We start from the raw sequence: 17,380 nt of genomic DNA, 5'->3' as shown, positions 1-17,380 counted from the left end.
TTACTGTTATGTTTTAGGGGTGCAGATAGCAATAAGCAAACCTGCTTTGTAGCCCAGCTGCCTGCAGTGGAAAGTACTACCAGCCCACAGAAGAGAAGCACAGCACAAGCAGCTTCTGGTGACGCCAGGTGATGAATCTAAACTACTCTCCCCTTTCCTTCCACCCCTTTCTACCAGCATCAAATTTCTCCCACTTGAAATGAGAGGCGGCAAGGAGGAACAGACTGTTAATTTTATTCAGGAGTTACAACCTTGTGTCCTCAGACACAGCAGTGAAGCAAACACCTCTCTCCCCAAGACAAGGATCTCCTCGTGTGTTCCTGGTACCCCAGCAGCATGCCTGTCTCCTCCTCACCCTGACAACACAGGACTGCTTTGGGGGACAGGGAGGGAGGCAAGGAGAGTGATACCCAGCACAGGAACACCCCACGAGCAGTGCAGGTTGCCCAGAAAAGTGTAGTCGCTCTGCATTTGCCCTCTGGTCACAAGCCCAGGCCAGCTCCTGCAACAGCAAAAGGGCGAGCACTGGTCCTTCCACGGCCGCCCCACGTCGGGGCCCCGGCCGCATCCAGGGTGTTCGGGAAGGGACCGCAGATTGCAGTTGCACGGCTGTCCCCAGCAGGGGGCACTGTGACATTAGGAAAGCCAGCCTGCTAGGCGGAGAAGGGGGACGTGGGCTCCAGCCCCTGCAGCAGCCCAGGGGCTCCAAGAAGCATCTGCCCTCCTCCAGGGCTGGAGGCGCAGGCCTCTGAGGTGAGTTTGTAAAAAAGAATGACTGTTGGTCAAGAGTGAGGGGGGCTAGGGGGTGTCACTGCGGGGTAAGGGGCTGCTTTTCACCGCAGTACAAAAATAAAGATATAAACAAGAAATGAAAAGGCTAGAGTGGAGTGTTGGTATCACATCCTCAGACCTCTGGTTTGTAACAGCTAGAGAAGAAGAGAAAGAAACAAAATCAACAGCAGGGAAAAAAAGTGACTGAGCATGGAGGGGAGAGTGAGAAACAGGAAAAGGGAAATTACAAAGGAAATGAGAACAGAAGAAAAGGTAAAGAGATGAGGAGTGAGGGTGAGAGATCAGAGACAAAGGAAGGAAAAGTCCATGTGATTAACACACACTGACTTTTAAGAGTAACACTTAGGTCTCACAGCCATGTCAGGAGGCTTTTGAACAGAGGCGGAGAAAAATGTCAGCCAGCTAACAAGTGCTCTCCAACAGGACAGAGAGTGGCACTAAGCAGCTCTGGTTTAACAAGAGCCCCACAATTTTCCAGTTTGAGAGAGGAATCCTCCTTCCAAAGCTTTCTGTACCCAGCCCCATGCATGCTGGCCAGACAGGCTCCCTGAGTAGGAGGCAGAGCACAGAGACTTATTCTGCACACAGCTGCAAGAGCATGTGGAGCAGGAACTGGCTGCTTCCACTCTGCTTTCACCACCATCTCTCACCGTGCTCTCACCCTGACAGAGGTGGTGGAGAAAAGCCCAGGGAAGTGAGAGCAGGAGGGGAAAATAACAAAAATAACAGGCCGCCTTCTGCAAACTGTTCTCAGGCTGGCCAGCAAAGGAGCTGCGGACAGCAGTCTGGAGAAGCATTCCGGCATGTGTGTCAGGCAGACACGTGGCAGACTTTCCCCCTTTCCCCATGCCGCCCCTGCCTGCTTTGCACTCATTTCCACTCCTCTTTTCTCCTTTCTGCTCTCCTTTATGCTGCCAGAGCCTCTGGTCTGGAGCCATAGGGCCTGCTTGGCAGGTAAAGGCACACATAGGATGAGAATCCAAAAAAAACACCTTAGGGATGAGTGAACCTCCCCTCCCTCCTTTCCCTCCCCATGCTCTACAAACCAGGGCCATACCCACAACAGGGAAGTGAGTCACTCATGCAGAGCTCAGGCTGGCAGGAGCTGAGAGTGCAGACAGGTAACGCACCTGCAGAGGAGGAAAAGTGAGGAGCAGAGACAGACAGGGCCCCGGGCAGGGATGACTCTGAGCTCTGGGAGGCAAAGACAGAAGAGGGAAGGATGCTGGAGACTGGGGAGTGGGGCAGGGTGGGAGGTAGGTGGCAGTGCTGGGACGGACATGGAGGGGAGCAGGAGGGAGGGTCCGGAGGAAGAAAGATTTTAGTGCAATCCCAAATAGATGGACAGTCTGCAAATAAAAAATAACCCTAAATAAACCAAACAGTTTAAAATACAAAGCAGCAGCCACAGTAACAGCTCTCCCCTGTCAGCTTTAACTTCAGTGAGACTCCTGCTCCTGGGAGTGGACTTCCCCCCACACCCCACACCTGCCCTAGTCCTTCCCTGCTGCTAGCTGTGAGCTCTCACCAGAAAGGTGGACGGGTCTATGCTTGAGGGGTTATTTTTATAATTTTCCTCAAGGATTTGCTGCATCTTTCTCCTGTGCTTCTGCTTCTGCCTCTGCCTTCTCCTCCACCTCCTGCTCTTCCTCCTCCGGGTCCTCCTCTGTGCTCTGTGGCCCAGCATGCAGGACAAAGGGAAGAAAGAGTGGAGATACTTGCAAGATGAGACATGGCAACTCTTTCTGACACACAAGGGAATAAAGCAATGGTCACAACATTGGAATAAAAAGGGATCTTTCCCCATGGCCAAGACAGCTCTGGGTCAAGGAGCAAAGAGACTTGTCTTCCTCTGGAGCATCATGTCAGAGCTATCTAACCCACTTGCAGGTGCTATGATCCCACTGTCCAACAATTGCCATCAGTCACTAGTGCTCCTTCCTGTATCTAGGACTACAGGATGTAGTGCCACACATTTCTGTCCTTCCCTCAGAAGTGGAGAAGGTGATCTCCAGCCCCTTAGGCTGGGACTCAGTAAAAGGAAAGAGAACACTGCAAAACCTTCAGAGAAATCACACCCTAGAGGCAAAGTGACACATACAGCATGGCCATAAGGAGACATGGTGGATATGTTAGAGTAGCATGAGAAGTGCCAGGGCCACTTGCTAAAGACATCTGCCACACACAGCCGCACACCACCACTCTCAACACACGCACCCCTCCTTTTGGGCAATGGGTGTAATTCCATGGTGCTAAACACCAGGACAAGCCCCTGTATTCCACCACTGAGGTGCCCCACAGTCCCAGTGAAGAGAAGAAAGAAAGAGGAAGCAAACAAGAGTGAAAGATCTCATAAGCAATGGGAGCAGGACCATAGCAAAACTGGTCTCACCTTGGCTTTGTGGCTGGGCTCATAGCTCAGGCCACTGTGGGAGTTGTACAGCTCTTTGGAGACCACACACAGGAACTCTGTCTGATCCTCATTTCCATAGTTATAGGATGAGCCAATGTTCACAAGCTAGAAAAGATGAGAGAAAGAATCACAAGCGCATGTTACTGCAAACATCCACTCCACCTAGAAGCAAGGCAGAAAGCCCACCATGTAGCATGGAGTCCAATCCATACCCCCAGTAGAAAGGCCTCATAACTGAGCTGAGGAGACAGCGCAGAGAACCGGGAGAGGAGCCAGCCAGGATGCAAAACAACTTAATCTCACACAGTATCCTCTAAACCTCCAGAGAAAGGGCAAGAGAGTGTGACAGCACTATCAATGACTGACCCAATACTCTCAGAAAGGGAAAGTGCTTTGCCTGGGGACAGTATGGTATCTGTGATCTTTTCCCCAAAAGACAACTCCTTCCAACTCTCATTTACCTTCTCCATACCTGCTCAAAGCACCATCCATCTGACATAGTGGAAACCATCTGAGTGAGCTCCTCTTCCTGGCACTGTAGCACACGGTAGACATGCTTAGGAGGCACCTGACAGCAAAATTGCAGAGCATGTTGACAATGGTCAGATGCTAAAGGCTGTTGCCCTCCTGCAGAATTAAGTTGTAGTAGCCCTCCTTGACAGACCTGTCCTCTTCCCCATGTCCCAGGTTAAAGGGGAGTGAAAACCACTAATACCATCTGTCACAGGGAGCAAGAAAAACAGTATCTCTTCTGGAGACGAGGGACTGAGCTGTGTGCTTCATGCATTATCCCCAGAAGACACCGGGCTCTTTCAATGGGGAGTTTGCATTTGTTGTTACAAAGTAATTTATGCAAATGCTGATTGGGTTCTGTGAACACAAAGTGACTCTGTGGCTGGAGGCTTTATAACCTGAGTAGGACATGATGAAAAGTGAGATATCAGCCAACTCTCCCAGAAGACAGATTGATTCCTTATGCCTCATTGTCTGCATTTGACTCTTCCACAGACATCTCTTCATCTGTTTCCTCGAGGTTTCTCTACAGGTACCCCCATACCCTTTACTGTGATTACACTCCCAGGACTCCCCACACTAGATTCCTCCTCCCCATGACACCTTTGCTCTCCTCACAAACATTGTTCTATAATTAACAGTGAACAGCTGCCTTCTTCCAACAGCTAGAGAAGCTGATTTGATTTCAGGGGCTACACTCAGCATTACTTCTGAGGATGCAAAAAAAGCCTGTATCTTGTTTATTGTAACTAAAATGGTAGTAGCCTGTCCCCCTGTCACAGTTTAACCCCAGCTGGCAACTAAGCACCACACAGCCGCTTGTTCACTGCCCCGCCCCGCCCCAGTGGGATAGGGGAGAGAATCAGATGAGTAAAAGTAAGAAAACACATGGGTTGAAAAAACGACAGTTTAATAAATAAGCAAAAGCTGTGCACACAAGCAAAGCAAACCAAGGAACTCATTCACTACTTCCCATTGGCAGGCAGGCATTCAGCCATCTCCACCATGCATAACAGTTACTTGGGAAGACAAACACTATAACTCCAAAAGTCCTCCCCTTCCTTCTTCTTCCTTCAGTTTTACATGCCGGGCATGACATCACATGGTATGGAATATCCCTTTGGTCAGTTGGGGTCAGCTATCCCAGCTGTGTCCCCTCCCAGATTCTTGTGCACCCCCAGCCTACTCAGTGATGGGGTGGTGGGAGAGGCAGAAGAAGCCATGATGCTTTGTAAGCACTGCTCAGCAGTAACTAAAACATCCCTGAATTACCAACACTGTTTCCAGCACAAATCCAAAACATAGCCCCATGCTAGCTCCTATGAAGAAAATTAACTCTACCCCAGCCAAAACCAGCACACCCCTGCAAGGTTTTGCTACGTAGACATTAGCACATATACTCTAATTAGTTACTTCTTTCCATTCCTTTGCTGCTTCTCCCAAGTCTGTTCTCCCTCTAGGCTCACCTCTCCCTTTCCACATTCCCTCCTTTGCCCACCCCACTCTATCTTTGCTTGCCATTTCTCTCCATACCTGAGTTACTGTGTAGTCTTTCTCCTTCAGTCGATCCTTTATTATTCGGATTAAAGGACCAATGTTATAGAACTCGGCTTCTTCTAGCACTCCTAAGAAGGAAAGAGAGAAGGACCACACAACCAGCAAGTTAACAGCCTGTCTTCATTTTCTGGCTTGCAAAAGATCAATTCTGAGCTTCCCAAGGCCCATAGGAAGAAATGACACTGCAGTCTCACTTTTTAACATGTTTCTGTTGCTTGAAACTCTTTAATGCAGAGAATTGAACCCTGGTTCTCTGCATTGAATTTTTAATGCTCACCCCAATTTCCTTATGCTGCCTGCTACTACAGAAACAGGCACTGCCAGTGAAGGCTTATGCCAAGGACTGCTAATACCTTTACCAGATAACTGGCCAAAGAGAATAAATGTAGGTTTCAGCCTCTCTCAATGACCACTAGATATCCTTCACTACCTGACACACTCAGACCTCTTCTGAGTCTTTCATTCAGCCATGAATTGTCTAACGGGTTAGTTTTATGCCACCCTGAGTGTCTGCATCAGGAATAAAAGGCAATGTTAAGCTATGAATGAGACTCCTGTTTATGCTTCAGATTCGATGTTAAAACCTGTGGATGAACTCTGTCTGACCTCAGGATTACAAGAAATGTCAAGTAGGAAACACCTCAGAATTGTGTTCATTACAATTCTGTACCATTGCTTAGATATATTTTTGGAATTATAAGATTATTCTGAAGAAAACTCTCCTTGTAATCAGTAAAAATATGTCAGAGAGAGAGAGGCAAGAAGACTAATGAACATGTAGAAACTGTGCTCGGCAAGGGATGGACAGCACAGCCTATCTTTGAAATTGGCTTCCTGTTAGACTCTAGCATCCAAAAAATAACAAGGTGTTGGGGGCTGCTGTCTGGTAACACTGTAACGTTACTGAGTTATCCTATTGGACTCCCTGTCAACCTCGAATGAGGGATTGGATTGTTCCACTGGAATTGCTGCAGCCCACAGTCCATCAGAGCACTAGTAGCACACATTGCATATCACTGATTAATGATGGTCTTTATTACAGTCAGTAGAACAGATGAGCTTGGTTTTGTCTGGTCTTTCATTTAATTTCTTTGGGTTTTCATTCCTAACTAGAAACAGTCATTAACAGAAAACTCAGTCGCAGAGCCCGATTAAAAGTGGGTCAGAAATACAAAGAAAATGGTTTATTGAGGCTGAGAGATCTTGCTTAATTCCATCTCTGTGACATCTCTGCTGAACAAACAGTCCTGAAGCCACACCACCTGTAGAATGCCTTCCTCACCTACTCTGAACCACTTTAGTAAAGGAAACATCGGTATGCTTTCCAAGAGCTGCAGGGATAGCCCTCTCAAATCACGCCACATCAACCTCCAGAAGGAGAATGAAACACAACAAGCCTACTGTGTCCTGGCTATAGCAGTGATGTTAAATGTGAAGTTTCTCAGCTCCAAGACTCACCCTCTTCAGCCATATCTTTATTCAGGACCAGCTTCCCATGACGGAGGAAATTCAGGATGGGTCCAAAGTAAGTGGGGTCCCGGTCTATTAGGTATGCACCAGTCTCATCCTAGCAACAGAGATAGACCACAAGGAGAAAAAACCCATGGGAAGCTTGTAAGCAACCCTCAAATGCTCCAGACTATAAGAAAATACAAACCTAAGCAAAAATGTCCACTATTTCTAAGACTCCTTGGAAACCATGGGCCCCTGAGAGTCCCTAGCCAAGTCAGCCCAGCCTGGATTTTAACTCCTGTATTGGTATGCTCAGCATGCCCACCTCAGCATGGATCAGCCCAACTGAGAAAGCCAAAAAAATAGGCCGGTCTCCTGCTACTGTGTGTACAGGCCTGGTGTGGGAGAGCAGAAAACCCCCTTATAGGGGACAAGGCTGAGTCAGGCAGATACAGCTGGGAGATAGACTCCGGGGATGTGGGGTGATAGAGAGGCAGGAGAGCAGGGGTGGAGGGGAGATGGCCTCTCTTTACCCCAGCTTGGGAAGACAGGTGCCAGGCTACAACACACCAAAGTGGTATCTGGCAAGGGGAAATCCCTCCCAGGAGAGGGGGGGAGAAAGAGCAGGCATTTTTCACTCAGTCACTCCTGCAGCTGTCGGAGTCTAGCTCCATCCCTGCACCCTTCCAGCCCTCCCCATGCTCGGTGGGGCACAGTCCAGGAGGCAACCCAGCTGCCTTACCCGGTCCGACTGCAGCTCCTCGCCCTGGCACAAGCGACACAGGAAAGATTTCTGCTCCCGACACAGGGTCTGCCTGGTGGTGAGGAAGACGGTGCCCCCCACATTGAGCCTCACCCACTTGGTCTGGGTGCCAGCGAGTGGCGGGATGTCCCAGGTGCAGCGGAGCCCCACGGAGTCCTGCATCTCCTCCCCGCCCTCCATTCTCATACTCACACTCCCCAGCCCTTCCAGCATGCAGCCGCCGGTGCTGTCTGCCGGAGAATGCCGGGATCTGTAGTTAGTATCTGCCGCTCCCTCCGCAGCAGCTGTGTTTCCTGGGGGCCAGGGTCATCCCTGTGACTGCCAAGGGAGTCCTGAGTGGGCAAAACCGCAGCTCCACAGCACTGATGCTCCCTGGCTTTATCCCTGTTCCCGTTTTCACTAACCAAGGGATGGCCAGCACTTCGGAGGTGCAGGGTGTTATGCAAATATCATCGCTATTTATTTCCATAGACATCCTTCTGGCTCATTAAAAGGTTCTGGGAACTGTAGTTTGCAGGGACATACACAGAAGGGTGCTGGGCACTGTAGTTTTACCAGCCCGCTGTCCCTTTAATGAGGATGCTACAGTGAAGGGGGCTGCACTGTACTACATGACAGCTGGTAGTGTGCATGCTTCCAGTCCTGGGTCTTGCCTGCAAGCTTCCTTGGAGCAAGGAAGAACAACCTGCTCCCTGGCAGTCAGCAGATTTAGTCTGTCAGCGCTGTACTCCACAGCTTTGCCTTCAGGAGATGCATTACCCCCGGCTCACAGCTCAATGCTGCATCAGTTGCCACGCTGTCCTTGCTGCAAAATGGGCAGACAGTTGCTTTATTGTTAACGTACATAGGGATGCTTCTTGGGAACTGTATCCTGGATCTGCACGAAGTGCTGGCAGAGAGCAGGAGTAATTTTGCTTTCAATTCAGAAGAGTTGCTGACTCAGCAAACTGCCCTCTGTGCTGCCCTACCAGCACAAACCATGCCAGACAGAGCCCCCCTGCATCCTTCCCCTCTGCTTCTGCCATCCCGGTTTGTGTCTGGGTAACAGGGCGCTCAGATATTAACTTAGCTCTGTGTGGAGATTTCCCTCTGCCCTAGGCACCCATCATCCCGCTGAGGCTGATGTGCCAATGCTGCTGTACCAAATCTAGCCCAGCCTCTGCCACTTGCTCCTGCCAGGCTGAGCCTAGAGCTCAGCAACTCATGCCCCATGGGACTCTGTTCAAATGCACTCCTTGGCACAGGCACAACCTGAACAAGCTCTCCCGCCAGCAGCTCTGCTTTTCCCACTCCCACCTAAGCACTGCTGTGCTTGCCAGCAGCTTGAGCATATTAAGAATGGAAAGGCTGATGTTTCACCTGAATGTAGCCCAAAGCCTTCCTTCATCTAAGCAACTTTCTGGCTCTTCCTTGCCAGGGCAATGCAGCACTGCAGAGACTCTGTGGTGCCTCGCAGGCACTTTACTGTTCTTGCACCTAGATATTTGTTTTTTGAGGTGGGGATTTCTTGGGGGAAGAGGGTGGATAAAGAGAAACATTATGTTTTACTCATATGCCTTTTCTTTTTGTCCTTCCTTCTTCTTTTACTTACAAATCACTCCCTTTTATCATTACAGGACATGAAGGCAGAGTCACCCTTCCCCCAAATCACCCAGGACTTTCTTCACAAAGATAATATAAGTGTGAACTTTGCTCCTCCTGTGGATGAGTGAAAAGGGAAGGAGAGAAAGAGAGGGTAACATGGAAAAGGTTTCAAGATAGCTGACCTCCAGCTAATTTAAACACAGGAAAAAATCAGCTGCTGCAGGATGTAAATCCAAGTAACTCTGGATCTCCTTGAATTTATACCAGGAGCTGGCCAGCACTAGAATGACCAATAACAGGGAGTGGATGAAAAATTATTTTTGCCTACCTGTATGGAGCAGACATTGGCCCAAATTAGTGGCTAGCTCTTGGACCAGCCCCCAGTGAGTGGTGATGGGCATCAAAGATGCTTGAATTAACACTGATCTGAGCTGAAGCATCAACAGTGCAACACAGTTCTGGGCTATGGGACTGCTGTTCTCCTACTTCTGGCTGAGTCAAACCATGGCAAATCTGAGAGCTCTGCCCTGCACTCTGGTGTGCAAGGGATGCAGGACCTTGTCTGTGCTGGCCACAGCTCCAGAACAGAATTAGGGTGAGGTCTGTGGCTCTCTGATACGAATGCAGTAGTTGGGTGGTAGCCTATAGCCCCTTATCTCCCCCTCCAAGAAATTTGCCCTGCCTTAGTTTTCTTCCTTCTTCTAACAAGAATTTACACTGTCTCCCTTTACTCCTCTCACAGGCCCTCAGCCTCTTGCTCCTTCTTAGGTTCATCTCTTGTTCTTAACGCCTTCTTCCCCAATCTCTTGCATGCCAGTGCTGATCACAGGTCAAGGATGGTCTTGGTCTGTATTCAGATCACACCTTCTTCCATCAACACCAGACTCAATCTGTGGCCAGCACTTCAAGTCTTGCTCACCCCAGGGCCATGGTGTGAAAAGCTGGTTGGTAAACCTAAAGAGGTCTACTGTGAGTAAGGAAAGAGGTCAAGGTACACCACTCCCATTCCCAGAACTGACTTTCCTGCAACATACAGCACAAAATTTATTGGAAAAAACCCCAGACCAGGACATTTCCCACACTATGTGAAAAGTCAGTCTGGAGTGAGTTACCAACTGAAATGCTATGATGAGTCAGTGGTGTGGGCTAAATACAGGCCCAATTTGCACATCATCACCAGACATAGTTCTGAGATACAACTAGCATGCCCTTCTAAGATCCATTAAAATCAAGCAACAGAACAGGGGAGAAATAAATTTAAGTAATCCTATGGCTGTTCCTCCTGCTTTGATGATAACTATATATAAAACATATGCACAGAAAGAGAGAGACAGGAGCCAGCAAGAGCTCACACAGGGCAGTGTGATTGTGTAATGCCATACAGCCCTGCTGGATACCCAGTTAAATCACAGGGACAATTGCACAGACAGACTGGGGGCAGGAAAAACTGGACAGCCACTGGGTAGATAGTTGATGTGCTGAGCAAGAGTTGAGGAAAATAAAGAGTAAACTGAGAGTTTCTTGGTTCAGCAGCCAGCAGGCCTGCAGTGACAAACCTGCAGAAAGCTACACGCTGCAGCGCTCCATACATACACTGCAGCCTGACGAGTCAGCAGGGTACATGGCATGCAATGCATCACTGGCGTTGCAGAGCTGCTCTTAGGGAATTGTTGCATCATGGAGCAGTAGTGGGAGCAGGGATCACCATGCATTGGCCCAGACAGTGTCACCGCTCTGACAGGCTGGAAACACCCATCTGAGATTAAACCTGTGCAATCATTTAGTTAATGAACACACTGGCATGAGGCACCAGAGAAGAAATCATCTCCTCTCTCTAGGAAGTAGAGAGGGGAGGACAAGTAATGCTGTGACATTATACCATAAAGCCAACAGGGCAAAGAAGAGTTCAGTTCACTTGGAGACAACAGAGCCCAGCCTGACTGCCAGCTGAGCCAGGCATATTGGAGCAGGAAGAGAAAGGTCCCACGGCATGCAAGCGAGCTTATCCTTCTCCAGCTCCTTGTGCTTCAAGTGGTCTGTGAGCAATGTAACTGCATTTGAAATAGCGTTGAAAGTGTGTATGTGTATGTGCATCACTCAGCACCTCTGATGGAACAGTGTTGGGAGGAAGAGAGAAAATAGTCATGTAGCACCAGGTTGAGAGCTGGGACCAGGAGAGATGGGAGGAACACAAAAAGCCCCTGCAGCGACTACCATTTCTTGTGCAGTGGCCATTAGTGTGAAGGGACAGCAGTGCTGGCAGAAGAAGGGCTGCTTTGGAATTTGGGTAAATTTGCACACGAACAAAAGGTTCCCAGGGAAGTGAAGTGTGAAATAGAGCAAGCTGACTGCTAGGCAGCAGTAGGGAAGGAAGAGGAAGGCAAGGGACAAAAGCGACATGAGAGACAAGGGACAGTGGGATTAATTTTGGAGAACCATTGACCAGACTGTTTTCACGGAGTCCAAAACTGCTTCAGTACAAAGTATTGCAGATAGTAAAATATACCAATAAACCAATAAAGAGTTCACGTGCTGGCCTAGGATTCTCAAGTTTATATAGAGAGCTGTAAAAGTTACAGTCTCATTAGCCACAGGTCAATGTGACCTTCCTCCTACATCAGGGCTGGGTTCTGGGCTACTTTTTGGCCAGCATGAGCCCTATCCCACAGAAGATATGCTATTCCTCTTTCCCTGTGGCAAATTTTCCACAGGAGAGTCATCAACATTACTGATTTGCATCCATACCCACTTCTCCCCTTCCCAGTTTTCAGTTCCCATAGGAAACTCACCCACTGAGTCAGGGACATAAAGATCTGCAGAACATTTATAGTCCTGGTGCAAGTCCCCTCAGCTGTTCCATATGTCCAGTAGCATCTGTTATGGCTCAGAATAGGTTTCTGCAGTCTCCAGGCTTTGAAAACAAAGTCTCAGTCTCCACAATGTTCCCAGTGCCTTGCCTGCAGTGTGAGAACAGATCTCAGCTAAAAGGAGGGAGAATATCAGAAGATACTCTTGGACAGATTTTTGATACATGATGTAACAGGGCATACCCCAGAAAGTATCTTATGGTGGGGAAGAAGTTCTCAATTTCTCCTCTGCAGGGAAATCAGGGCAAAGCTAAGCATCTGGTAAAAGATATGCCAAAAGCTAGGAAATTGAAGAACCGCTGAGACTTTGTGGTTCAAAACCCAGGTGGGAGAAGGGCAGTTGAGTACTGCCAACCGTGGCACACATACCAAAGAGGGGGAAGGACCTTGCTAGATGTCATCGAGCCACACAGTCAAAATGTAGAGCAAGGGGGAGAGGAAAACCTTTCACTTAGTTTGTGATCTCCAGGTGGACGGATGGGCTGCACCAGACACCTCCCTGTGACACAAAGGACAGAGAAAAGCAGCTCAGTCTCAAGAGGAAGCAGAGAGATTCCCACTGAACTCAGGGTCTGCTGGGGTGAGTGGGAAAAGAAACCTCACCTAAGCTGCACTGTCAAATGTTCTAGAAGGACAAGAGCAAAAGCCACCCCCCTGCATCCACTGGAAATGATTTAACAAAATCTGAAAGAATATGTCAATTTTCTCTAATAACTAAATTTTCCTGGAGAAACAGAGCAGGCATAGCACTCCTGTTTTGTCTGTTTGTACGTAGGGGCCTGGCCACATAGTCACAAAATCAACCCCACCTCCCAGCCCCGCCCAGGGTGTTAAACCTTAATGACCCACCACATGAAAGCCTCTTAGCTTGGCTGATGGTGGGAGAAGCTAGAAATCCCAAACCAAAAAGAGGTCACAAGCCAGATCCTACTGTAAGATCCTATACTAGACAACACCATCTATACAAGTATCTTTTAAGTTAGAAGTGTCTCAAAAACCAACACCGGTGTTGCTCAGTTTAGCACCACTTGCTGTTCCCAGCCAGTGCTTATCCTCTAGCTTTCGTGTCAATACCATACTTCAGCTTAAATTTTAAGTGTTCTCAGTTACAGACTGCTATCAGATGTCCTACATGATGTGCTAACTAGTTCTTCCCTTTCCCCTGCAGGAAACAGTTGCTAGAAAACTACCCCACTTGGCATAAAGGAGGTGTTGCCACCAGCCTTCAAAAACACAGTGATTACCTGTATGGGGAAATTTATAAAGCACTGGAGTAGAAAACCTTTCACTAGCAGGAAGAAGAAGATTAGTTAAACCATCAGTTAGATCCAGAACTGAAAGTCTTAACAATTTGCAAGGCATGCTGTAACCTGCAAAGGAAGCCCTTTTGGGAAGTCTAAGCCCAAAGAACAAAATGGAAGCTGGCAAATATAAAGGTTTATTATTTTATTCAGATCTGTGCCTTGCACTGGATACTGAATGGTCACTCATTTCAGACCCCTGTGCACTCTGTATACTCAGCACTTGCTGTAAAGCTGGCCCCAAGTCTCTGAAGAGCTAGGTTGTTAGAATGGATGTAAGTAAGGAAATTGAATGCTTTCAGTCACTGGAAATGGGTGGAAAGAAGGGTTGGCCTGTATGTGTGGGTGGGGAGGACAGAAGAAGAAATCATATGCACAGTGAAACCCTAGCTCCACAGGACGCGAGCAGAAACAGAGCTTGTGTGTATGCAAGCTAAGACCAGGAAGAAGCCAGGGCTGCAGCTAACAGAGGCCAAAGGAAAGGCAAACGCTCTCCAACAGGAAATGATCCAGCCCTCATATTCAGTGGCTAGGAGGGGACCCTGCAAATCTATGACTGTAAGCATTCACAGCATTCCCTAGAAAGGATTATGCCATCATCCTCAGATGTTCACAGGTACCTGTTGCTGCAAGCCCAAGACCAGAACCTGTCTCATTAACTTTCTAAGTTATCAGGGGGCCAGAATAAGTACAGGACTTCTTTTGTTTTGCTTTTGGTTTGGTTTTTGGTTTGTTTTTTTTTTTTAAGAGGAAAAAATCCTAGAGAGAACAAATTCTTGAACATGGTCAGGGATATCTGGGGGGATTTCAACTCTCAGATATAAGACAATGGTCTCAGGAGAAAAATACTTGCCACTGTGGGCTATTCCTCAGTATGTCTCAGTTCCCATAAATTTTTTAAGGTTACACGGTATGTCCCATTGAAAGAACAGAAACGCACATGCAGTCCAATTTTCACCATGTGAGTTGACATCCAGTCTTTAAAGAACAGAGCTGTGACTGACCAACATGGAGTTTTAGGCCAAAAAGCAAATGAACAAGGACTGAAAGAAGAAAGATGGGGAAAAGTTCCAAAAGCCATTGTCTTTTCTGGGCCAAAGAGCTTGTTGAAGGTAAGGGACATAGTTCTACTCACAGAGAGAGGGAAACATCTTATTTGAATCAAGACAATGTGATCCATAAAAATAGTTCCTGAAAAGGAATCACCCAAGCAACACTCACATAAGTTCCATTCAGCAGAAACACCTTGAAACACATGTTTATTTACCCTTTTTAATCCCTGAATCCTCTCTTTTTCCCAAGGAAGATTTTGGACCACAGGGGTACAAAACTGGTTAAGTACACATCACAGTTAGATTCCAAGTGCAAGAAAAAATCCAGACCAAGTCTCTAACCTAAGAGCCAACTGGAAGCCATATTTGCTCCTTTAACAGTTACATCTTTCCCCAAAGTTTTGCACTCAAAATGGCCATAAAGTGTATGGATGGCTTCTAGGACAGATGCAGAGAGCTGAATCATGACACACAATTATATGAATACAATCATCCTGTGAGTGAGCATGGTGGAATGTCCCGAGTCATAAGCTTGTCTTAACTCAATTACTTCCCCATGCTACAACCAGCAGTCTCTCCCTTCCATTGGATACAATAAAAAGGTCACAAAAATCACAGAAAGGAAGTGGCCTTGAGAGGACATCTGGTTCACTCCACCTGCTCAAACAGGGTCAGCTAGAGCTGGCTGCCCAGGTCATCTTTATGCCCCTAAGAAGCAGCAATAAGGTAAGGAGAAAGTGCCAAAGCACCATGTGACCATACTTGTTATCCAACACCTTCAAGACACTTAACCAGGAATGCTAAATCCATCTTCTCCAAATCCTGTTTCAAGGCAAATTATCTGCACAGCTAGGAAATGAAGCATCTTATTACACCGTCTTGCCCTTTCCCTCAGAAATAATATTTTCAGGCAGTGCCCGCATGTACCATTCCACCCAGGCCCCATCATACACAGCAACATCTGGTTTGCCACAGAGGTATGCCCCCAGAGCCACATGGCAAGCAGTGACCCCAGAGCCACACGTGGCTACCACTGGCTTTAAGAGGTCCACCTTCTTCTCCTGGAACAGACTGCAGATCTGCTCAGGGGTCTTCTCTAAGCCAGACTCTGTGAGGAAATCGGTGAAGGGGATGTTCATCGACCCAGGGACATGACCAGGCTCAATTCCTGGAGGAAAAACAATACAGGTAGGAATTAACCTTTACTGTTTGGGACAAATCCATTGCAAAACCTGTTCTCTGTTTCACCATGAGGAATATTTATTGTTTAGTATATTTTGTTAAAACAAATTCATTTTTGTTTACTTTGCTTTACTAGCTTACTGATTACTCGGGAAGAATGCCTCTAACCTTCAAGTTACCACATGGACACATTCCTATCAAGTTCTGTTTTTTCTCCCTGTCCCCTCAACATCTTCTCAGAGTTGCTACATCAGAGCAACCCATTCCGATGAGGCTCTGACTGAAGCACCTCAATAGGCCCTTCTGAGAACAGTAGCACCAGTACATGAAGAGACCAGTGAGTATCTCTGAGGTGTACAAAAGCTATGTCCTACACCTGAGGCCCTCAAGAGAAAAAAAATACAGTTTCCCCACTTGGGAATTCTCAGGGTTGCACTTGCTGGTGAAAAGGAGAGGAGGTCAGATGGATACACTGCCTCAGGTCCCATCCCATTAAGGACAACCATATTTTCCTTTATTACCTCAACAGGAGTCAAACTGATGGACACCTTAAATGAAGCCCCTTTTTATTATACCAATTGTGAGAGACGAGAAACTAGGCCTGCAGGAGGCACATTACCATCTCGGGGCTCTGGCTCTACTCCCCGGAACCGTCCTGCAGCACGTGCGTCCACTAGTTGGAAGCGGTGGGAATCCAAGTTATCCAAGACGTCCTCGTATGTTTTCACCAGGGACTTGTCCAAAGAGGCATGGAACTCTGTGGGAGCTACCTGGCTTTTCCCAGAGCTCAGTGCATTTCCCTCTTGCTGCCAGTTCTTCAGGCCACCATCCAGAAGGGAGACAGCTTCATGTCCAAAGGCCCGAAACATCCACCACACTCGGGGCGCTGAGAAGAGACCTTGGTCGCTGCCATCATACACCACAACATGTGAATCATTCCCCACACCCAGCTTCCCCACATACTCAGCAAAGTCATCAGCCTTGGGCAGCATGTGGTCGTAAGGTGAAGTACGGTCACTGCACTGGTCAATATCAAAAAAAACTGCACCAGGGATATGGCGCTCCTCAAATTCCTGCTTCGGGTCACGCTTCATCTTTGGCAAATACCAGGATGCATCCATGATTCTCAAGGACAGACCAGCTTGCTGTGACTTGATGGCTTCTGAAAGCCATTTTGCAGATACCAGAGCACGGTAGAGGAGTTGTTGCGACATTGCTCCCAACTCCTGGCCGAGATTACCTGATTTTTGGGGTCTGCCTGAATCCACCTGACTGCAAGAGGAAGAAAGTCACAAATTAGAGACCAGCCTTAGAAAAAGCCACTGAACAAAGATGCATTTTGAGACTAAAGACCTGTGTCTGCACTGAGGTGCTGAAGCCTACGTGAGGGCTTTGAAAGGCTCCAGCCCTGAAAACAGTTTCACAGAGCTCAGCCCAAACCCTGCCCCGAGCAGGACAGCCATGGCACAGTCCTGCCCCCCTGCACCCCCCGCCAGCGCTGACAGCAGCAAGAGCGGAGCGGGGCAGCCCCAGAGATGAAGCGCCGGAGAGAGGCACATCCCCACGACAAGGGAGACTCTGCCCCACCGCTCCAGTGCGCAGCTGCAGCCGAGGCCTTACCGGGCCCCTAGCACCCCTCACGCAGACTTAACCCCTGCCGCCTCCCGCTGCGACCCTTCCCGCCCCGGACACCCCCAGCCCCGGCAGAGCCACCGTTCATGCAGCAGCGGGGGAAGGCGCGGGACCGGCCACTGCACCTCCCCGTACCTCCGTGCTGGGCCTCAGTCGATCAGCACCCTCCCTCAGCCCCGCCAGCCATGGCCGCCGCCGGGGGGTGGGAGCCGGGGCCCTTCCCAGCAGGCCGGTCCCGGGCGGTGCCGCCCCGCCCGCTCGAGTCGCGCGTC

At 48.6% G+C, this 17,380-nt stretch overlaps 2 protein-coding genes across 3 annotated transcripts; both read right to left on the bottom strand.

Moving 5' to 3' along the window:
* Window positions 1-815: 815 nt before the first annotated feature.
* On the bottom strand, window positions 816-12,228 carry KCTD17 (potassium channel tetramerization domain containing 17). The gene is made up of 8 exons (XM_074902443.1): window positions 11,864-12,228; window positions 7,470-8,295; window positions 6,734-6,842; window positions 5,252-5,343; window positions 3,678-3,773; window positions 3,185-3,310; window positions 2,321-2,537; window positions 816-926 (listed from the first exon to the last, which is right to left on the bottom strand). The coding sequence occupies exons 2-7, from the start codon at window positions 7,701-7,703 to the stop codon at window positions 2,370-2,372; spliced, it is 825 nt and encodes a 274-aa protein (XP_074758544.1). The 5' UTR covers window positions 7,704-8,295; window positions 11,864-12,228; the 3' UTR covers window positions 816-926; window positions 2,321-2,369.
* Window positions 12,229-12,330: 102 nt separating this feature from the next.
* Window positions 12,331-17,374, bottom strand: MPST (mercaptopyruvate sulfurtransferase). 2 transcript variants are annotated; one of them, XM_074902440.1, is made up of 4 exons: window positions 17,244-17,374; window positions 16,096-16,748; window positions 15,347-15,462; window positions 12,331-12,440 (listed from the first exon to the last, which is right to left on the bottom strand). In XM_074902440.1, the coding sequence occupies exons 2-4, from the start codon at window positions 16,688-16,690 to the stop codon at window positions 12,393-12,395; spliced, it is 759 nt and encodes a 252-aa protein (XP_074758541.1). In that variant the 5' UTR covers window positions 16,691-16,748; window positions 17,244-17,374; the 3' UTR covers window positions 12,331-12,392. The 2 variants fall into 2 exon arrangements, with proteins under 2 accessions (XP_074758541.1, XP_074758540.1); XM_074902439.1 differs by lacking the exon at window positions 12,331-12,440 and having other exon boundaries at window positions 14,485-15,462; window positions 17,244-17,372.
* Between the last annotated feature and the right edge of the window lie 6 nt (window positions 17,375-17,380).

The sequence above is a fragment of the Athene noctua genome, chromosome 3 (genome assembly GCF_965140245.1).
Source record: "Athene noctua chromosome 3, bAthNoc1.hap1.1, whole genome shotgun sequence".
Taxonomy (NCBI): domain Eukaryota; kingdom Metazoa; phylum Chordata; class Aves; order Strigiformes; family Strigidae; genus Athene; species Athene noctua.
This window is presented reverse-complemented; position numbering and strand designations above follow the sequence as displayed.

Excerpts from the sequence above, each read along its gene's own strand:
- MPST (XM_074902439.1), bottom strand. The coding sequence starts at position 16,690 with ATGTCGCAACAACTCCTCTACCGTGCTCTGGTATCTGCAAAATGGCTT. Across the intron at positions 15,463-16,095 it reads AGAGCCAGAGCCCCGAGATG|GAATTGAGCCTGGTCATGTC; the intron begins GTAATGTGCCTC and ends TTTTTCCTCCAG.
- KCTD17 (XM_074902443.1), bottom strand. The coding sequence starts at position 7,703 with ATGCTGGAAGGGCTGGGGAGTGTGAGTATGAGAATGGAGGGCGGGGAG. Across the intron at positions 3,774-5,251 it reads AAGACTACACAGTAACTCAG|GTGCCTCCTAAGCATGTCTA; the intron begins GTATGGAGAGAA and ends TTTTGCTGTCAG. Across the intron at positions 3,311-3,677 it reads ATGGATGGTGCTTTGAGCAG|CTTGTGAACATTGGCTCATC; the intron begins GTATGGAGAAGG and ends CATCTTTTCTAG.